General features: G+C 54.4%; 1 protein-coding gene across 1 annotated transcript in view; it reads right to left on the bottom strand.

The window, feature by feature from the left end:
* Window positions 1-7,546, bottom strand: part of LOC104398085 (DNA-directed RNA polymerase II subunit RPB1-like) — a gene marked incomplete at its 5' end in the record, with an annotated part of 25,068 nt that overhangs the window by 13,948 nt on the left and 3,574 nt on the right. Inside the window, one exon of the mRNA XM_010008129.1 lies at window positions 5,856-6,972. Within this exon, the coding sequence (XP_010006431.1) occupies window positions 5,856-6,972 (1,117 nt within the window). The remainder of the gene's footprint in view (window positions 1-5,855; window positions 6,973-7,546) is intronic.

Here is a 7,546-nt window from a genome sequence, read left to right as displayed (position 1 = left end):
TTCCCACAGACACCCCTTCCAACATCCCTTCTCACACCCCCAGGGACACCCCCTCCTCCTTTGCTGGCTCCTGCACTGACACCCACCCACACGCCTGCAGCTTCACCCCCCAGGCACCCACTCTCCTTCCCCACGGACCCCTCATTGCCAACTCCTGCTCCTTCCCCACAGGCACCCACACTGGCACCCTCTCCTTCCTCATGGACACCCAGAGTGGCACCAGTTCCTTACCCACCTACACCCCCACTCCTTGGACACCTGCTCTACAGACACCACCCACTCCAGACCCACACCCACATGGACTCTTGCCCCTTTCACCACCTCCTCATGCCCAACCACAGTGTTGCCCACCTCCACACAGCCTTGCTGGCACCCTCACCTTCCCCCAGGCACACCTGTAGCCCCCCACCCTGACACCCAAGCCCACCTTGACACCCACACCTGCCCCACAGGTGCACCCACACCACCCTTTTGGCCACGTTCTGGAGTCCCTCCAGCTGCCCTGCCAAGGGCAACGTGTCCGTGTGTACCTGCCAGCCTGTCTCAAAGGGCCAGGGGGTTCACAGCCCTGCCCACACACACACACACACAACCATTGCCACTCACATCTCCCCAAGTGCCAAATCCACCCCGAAAATTCACTCGGGTGTACGGAAAGGTGGAGAAATCCCACGACTGGATTCATAAACCTGGGGCAAAAATCCTACACCCTTTAATAACCCACCATTAAAACATCTCTGCTCACATCTCCACCAGCACTAAATTCACACACACACACACAAATCACTTTGGTGGATACCAAGATGGAGAAATCCCAGACTGGAGTCTCCAGGTGAAGAAACACGGAGCAAAAATCCCCCCCACGGCTTGATACCCCAGCACGAAACACCTGGGTGTGCATGGGGGAGCTGCCCTTAGCCAGCAAACCCTGCCCTGCACTGGGGAGTCCTGCCATTCCCACACACTTTTCCAGTTCCTTTTCCCAGCCACGCTCTCGCTATAAACGAGCATCTCTGAATTTCTGAGCATTTCAAAGCGAATGGAAATGATGGGAATGCGCGGGCAGGATTACCCGGCTCCCGGGGAAGCACCCTGGTGATGGCTGCGGGAACCTCGGGGGCAGAGGATGCCCGCAGGAGACAAAAGACTCCCTCAAGTTTGCTTTTAAAAAGCTTTTTTCTTCTTTTCTTCCCTTTCCCCCGCCGTTTAGCATCCTGCCTTCCGCGGCAGCTTCCAAATAAGTGGATAAATACAGCTGCTGCTTTATGGCTCCTTATCCAAACAACCAGTCCCAATCCTGCCGCCCTGGAACTTAATTGAAATCACACGTTCAAACCTGGGCAAGTGCTGAAGCCTCTGCCCTTCACCCCATCCCACCCCCCCTAATAATAATAATAATAATAATAATAATAATAATAATAATAATAATAATAATAATAATAATAATAATAATAATAATAATAATAATAATAATAATAATAATAATAATAATGTCGCGCCTGCCTCTGGAATTCCACTGTTGGATTTTGGGGGCAAACAGTGTGGTTTTTCCATCGGAGAGAGATATGGGGAGGGCTCTGGCTGTTCAGGGAACAGGTTCATGTGGTGGTTTTGGGGTTGGAGGAGCCGGGCTGGGACGGACACTGATCCAAAGGGATGAACCCCCGACCCAAAAAGCACCGGCTGACGTTTCCCTTTGGCTTCTCCCCCCCCTTCCTCGGCTGCCTAATGACTCGTCCTGCTTCCCATTAGTACTGTGTGCTCAGCTAATGCATTTCGGGTGGAAAGCTGGAAATTTTCACTCGCTGGTAATGACTTGGGAAATATAGCACCCAGCAGCCAGGCAGGGACCCCCTCCCCTCCTCCTCTGCCCCTTCCCCATCTGCCCCAGCCTTTGGCAGGAGCTGAGCAAGGGGGGAGATGAAAGGATGGGCCCTGATCCTAATTTTTTATATCTATATATATATTTAGTGGTGGCTTTTTAGCGTGGTTTGTTAAGTTTTATCCCAGGGTGTTTTGTTTCTTTAAAAAAGGGCAGAAAAGGGATGGGGGGGGGGGAATTTCTGAAGGGGTAAAAATAATAATAATAATTCCCAACAACAAACCACCACCACCAAAAAGCCCCCAGCTCTTTGTAAACATCCCCCCCCTGAGCAAAGGGAAGGGGGTGAAAAGCATTTCCTGATAACTCCATTAAAGAATGAGGCTGCATTAACATTCCAAGTACCTCGACAAGAGATGAAAGTGGGGAACTCGAGTTCAGCCTCTCCTTGCTCCAGATGTTATTATGGGCTCCCTGAAAGGGTTTTTTTTTATTTCTTTTTCTTTTTTTTTTTTTTTTCTTGCAAAGAGACAAAGATGTTGCCTACTTCAAACGAGGCTAATTGATGCTAATGACTATCAGATAGAGTGGGGGCTCTTGTTCCTCCCTGCCAAAGGGGAAGAGAGAGTGCATTTTACAATCCCCTCATAGAAAATGCCCCCTGCTCTTCAATCCAGGTTGCTGCTTCGGGGATTTTCCTTTCTCTCTGGCTGCTGCTTTCTCTCCTCCTCTTCCCCTCCCCACCCCCTTTTCCTTCATCTTCTCCGTCCCCCTTCTTCTGGGCACCCCGCGGTTCTCTCTTGTTTGCCCGTGAGAAATTTCACACCTTGCCTGCCTGGCTCCTTTTCCATCCCTCTCCAAACCATCCCCAGCGGGCGAAAGGGGCGGCGGAAATTTCCCCCAAAACCTACAGCACGTGAAAACGAGACGGGGAGGGGTTTTTTTGCATCTGTAATCCGGGCTGTGGGTCCTGCTGCAAGTGGGGGAAAAAACATCTGGACTGAGAGCATCTTCTCAGTCACGTCCCATTAAGGAGAAGGTGGGACCCGGGGCTCCTGGCACTGGGGAGGCAGAAGTGCTGGTGCTGATTAGGATCATTAGCCCAGCCCTGCCAACCTGAGGAGTCTGAAATCATGAGCTCATGACTTTTACTCTAAAAAAACCCCAACAAACCCCACCCAAAATGGGCTTAAAAATGAGATTTCTAACACCAAGTTTAGCTTTGTGTCAGGTTTTTGCAGGCAGTTCTCCTGTGATAACCTGTAATAATAATAAATAATGCATAATCCAGTTTAAAAAAAGGCAACTAAGATCATCCTCAAATCACCTGGCTCCTGGAGCTGGTGAGTTGCCCTTTCCCAAACTGGATCCCAGTGAAACCCACGGGGAGAGGGGAATGGGGCTTCATCTTCTCTGCAAAAAGAGGACAACTGATGCTTGTTCACTTTCTTCATCATGAAGTCAAGAGAAATTACTCAGGCTAATGACAATTACTGTGTTCTCTGTTCAGTTTGCCTTCCAGAGCCTCAGCTCTTTGTGGGGGCCCCATTAAAAGGCCCAAAGGATTGAGGGCAAGGAGCTGTGGCACAACCCTGTGCTTTGGGGGTGTCACACAGCAGTGGGAGCCCTGGATGCAGGTGCAACAAGAGCATGGCCAGTCTCCTGTGTCCCCCTGTGAGAGCCCAGCACAGGGAGAGCCACCAGCTCCAGGGAAATGCTTCTAGGATCATGGGTTTTGGTGAGACCCTGGCCCAGGTTGCCCAGAGAAGCTGTGGCTGCCCCATCCCTGGCAGTGTTGAAGGGCAGGTTGGATGGGGCTTGGAGCAGCCTGGGCTGGTGGGAGGTGTCCCTGCCCATGCAGGGGGGTTGGAACTGGATGATCTTTCAGGTCCCTTCCAACCCAAACCAGTCTGGGATTCTGTGGCTCTGTGATTTAGGAACAGAAGAGTTTTCCTCCAAGAAGGACACGTCCAACACTGACCTGCAGGAGGAGGCACCCGCGTCCTCTCCATCCCCACCACCTCACCCCAACGGGGGGTGGGCAAACCTCTCGAGGGGTTGATCCAACCTGTTCGTGCGATGGAAATCCCAACCCCACCCAGTGCAGGGCCCTTGGTGCCAGCCCGGGGGTGCGGGCAGGGGGGAGCTGGGCAGGCAGAGGACAGCATCCTTCTTCTCTCCCCCACCCCAGACAGCCAATACACACCCCAGCCGCCCCTCAGACACCGCTCCCGGCTGCATTGTCAGGTTAATTTGGGATAATGGCCTGCAAAGCACCTCAGCCCCATCCAGGTCTCATTAGCACTTGATAATATCAAGCATCCTGAGGAATTAGGGCTTTCCCCCCCTCCTCCCCAGGGCACAGAACCCTGCACCCAGCCCTGGGCAGGGTGTCCCTGGGGATGAGGACTGGACCTCTGCTCATCTTATTACTCCATCGCCAAGCTCGTGGGGCAAAGCAGCTCTTCCCCCAAAGCCCCGGGGTTTTCCGGTGATTTATCCCCCCAGGCTGGTATTTCCAGGCAAGACTTGAATTAAGCTCATGCTGCAGAGTGGCTGGATCCTGCCCCGGCTTGTCCGTGGGGAGAAGTTGTCCCTGATCCAAGCGAGATGACCCCTTGGTGTGACCCCCCCCCAGCCCTGGGTGTCACATCTGGCCTCGGTTCTCAGCCAGATGTGAAAAGAGGGACCTGCTGAATCGCACCACCCTCACCCTCCCCTCCCACCTGCTCGGGGTGCCCCCAAATCCAGCCGGGCTTGTGTCCACGGTGGGGCTACACCCGACTGACAACAAAGGCTGAGTGAGCCCCTCAAAAAACAGGCCAATACCCTCCCAGGAGCCCCCAGAAGCTGCTCCGGGATCCCCCACCGGGCACAGACCCGAGAACCGCGTTCACACACACGGGCTGCCATTGCAGGCAGGAAGAGCATCCCAAAACCAGGCGTTTAAAATGAATTGGGGAATTATAATCAAACCCCGGGTTCAGGCAGCCCTGGTACCAGCCTGGCTGCAGGATCAGCCCTCTGCTCCCTTCAATTATCTTTGTTTTTTTCCCTCCCGCATTGTTCTCTCCTAATGAGGAGACTAATGACCAAAGGATGGTTCATAAGTGGTTCCCAGACTCTCCTCGCCCAGGGCAAACACCGTCCACAATGGGATCACAAATTGTAGGGAGAAGCCCCGGCTGATCACATCAGCAACGGTGCAAGGATTTATCTCTCTGCCTTAACAATAACAGTATGTTCTTAATCGCCACTCCAAAGGGACAGCTAGCAGGGGACCTGCCCGGCCTCATCATTAAAAGCTGGCAGCATCTTTGCTAGCGCTGCCCCTTTGTTCATCTTTCATTATCCCGATGCTCCGGCCCCGTTAATTCCTCTCCATCTTATTAAATCAATAGAGATGGAGCCGAGGGGTGGGGGGGAAGGATGGGGAAGAGCCAAGGGTCGGATCCGGCTGGGCTCTCGGCAGGAGTGCTGAGCGGGATCAGGATCAGAGCCAGCCCGGAGAAGCGTGTCCAAAGCTCTTATTTACCCAGCTGGGGAAACTGAGGCACGGGAGTGGGGCAGCCTGAGCTTTTGGCAGAGCTGGGGGGCACTTTCCCCGCCTGCCTGTCCCGCACCTACCGGCGGGATCCTCTTACTCATCCCATATCGTCAGGGCTTACATGATTTAATGATTTAATCATCCTTTTTTTAAACATCACACTCCCGCGGGGGGTCCTGGTGCCGGGGTGCCCCTCCTACACCCCCAGCCCAGCCCAGAGCAGGGCAGCAGTGCCAGGGGGCCGAGGGATTTTGTGCCCCAAACCCTTTCCCCGGGGGGAAAGACGGGGCAACATTCCTATTTTCTCTCTCTTTTTCCTGCCAGTTCCTCTCACCCCAGCGAAACAAACTGGTTTCTGCCCGGTCCTGCCGTGTGGATGGCTGGGAGCAGAGCTGGGGAGGGATTTCCTCCCAGTTTTCCCAGTTTCAGGCTGGGATGGGAGGCGAGGAAGGGGCTGGGAGCAGGGGAGGCGGGAGGGGTGAGCACAGCAAGGAGACTGGGGGGCAAAGTCATAGCAAGGAGACTGGGGGGCAAAGTCATAGCAAGGAGACTGGGGGGCAAAGTCATAGCAAGGAGACTGGGGGGCAAAGTCATAGCAAGGAGACTGGGGGGCAAAGTCATAGCAAGGAGACTGGGGGGCAAAGTCATAGCAAGGAGACTGGGGGGCAAAGTCATAGCAAGGAGACTGGGGGGCAAAGTCATAGCAAGGAGACTGGGGGGCAAAGTCATAGCAAGGAGACTGGGGGGCAAAGTCATAGCAAGGAGACTGGGGGGCAAAGTCATAGCAAGGAGACTGGGGGGCAAAGTCATAGCAAGGAGACTGGGGGGCAAAGTCATAGCAAGGAGACTGGGGGGCAAAGTCATAGCAAGGAGACTGGGGGGCAAAGTCATAGCAAGGAGACTGGGGGGCAAAGTCATAGCAAGGAGACTGGGGGGCAAAGTCATAGCAAGGAGACTGGGGGGCAAAGTCATAGCAAGGAGACTGGGGGGCAAAGTCATAGCAAGGAGACTGGGGGGCAAAGTCATAGCAAGGAGACTGGGGGGCAAAGTCATAGCAAGGAGACTGGGGGGCAAAGTCATAGCAAGGAGACTGGGGGGCAAAGTCATAGCAAGGAGACTGGGGGGCAAAGTCATAGCAAGGAGACTGGGGGGCAAAGTCATAGCAAGGAGACTGGGGGGCAAAGTCATAGCAAGGAGACTGGGGGGCAAAGTCATAGCAAGGAGACTGGGGGGCAAAGTCATAGCAAGGAGACTGGGGGGCAAAGTCATAGCAAGGAGACTGGGGGGCAAAGTCATAGCAAGGAGACTGGGGGGCAAAGTCATAGCAAGGAGACTGGGGGGCAAAGTCATAGCAAGGAGACTGGGGGGCAAAGTCATAGCAAGGAGACTGGGGGGCAAAGTCATAGCAAGGAGACTGGGGGGCAAAGTCATAGCAAGGAGACTGGGGGGCAAAGTCATAGCAAGGAGACTGGGGGGCAAAGTCATAGCAAGGAGACTGGGGGGCAAAGTCATAGCAAGGAGACTGGGGGGCAAAGTCATAGCAAGGAGACTGGGGGGCAAAGTCATAGCAAGGAGACTGGGGGGCAAAGTCATAGCAAGGAGACTGGGGGGCAAAGTCATAGCAAGGAGACTGGGGGGCAAACTCATCCCAGCAAGGCTGCAGAAGCTGGGATGTGGTGGTGTTCTCCTCCCACGGCTCAGGATGCCCTTTTGTGTTGGGTAGGTGGGTTGATCCCCACTGCAAACAGGCAGCGTGGGACTGCCCGGCAGCCTCGGGTGAGCTTGTTTGATGTTTCAATCGGGAATGAAAAGGGGAGGGAGAAGAAGCAGAGGGGAAATGCTCTCTGATCGTTTAACAAGATTACATGATGAGACGGAGCCTGGGAGCCCCATGTCCAGGCTCTGGTCCTTCTTCCCCTCCTCAGCACACGGGAATAATCCCTTTTAGGAACTCTCCCCCCCAAATAAAATCAGGAAAAAGAGATTGCGAGGGCAGTGAGCCAAGGAGAAGGAGGCTGCGGGCTCGGGGGAGGGATGCAGAAGGTGCCTGGGAAGCAGCTGGGTGGGAAGGGGCTGGGGGGGTCCTGCTGCTCCTGCATCCAAATGTCCCGTCCCGCAAACTTCTCCCCTCCCGAGTCAAACTCGTGCGAACAACTCGTGTTCCCCGTCGCCGTGTG

The sequence above is a fragment of the Chaetura pelagica genome, unplaced genomic scaffold, assembly GCF_000747805.2.
Source record: "Chaetura pelagica isolate M959 unplaced genomic scaffold, ChaPel_1.0 scaffold352, whole genome shotgun sequence".
NCBI lineage: Eukaryota > Metazoa > Chordata > Aves > Apodiformes > Apodidae > Chaetura > Chaetura pelagica.
Note: the sequence above shows the minus strand (reverse complement) of the source record. Positions and strands in the feature narration are given on the sequence as shown.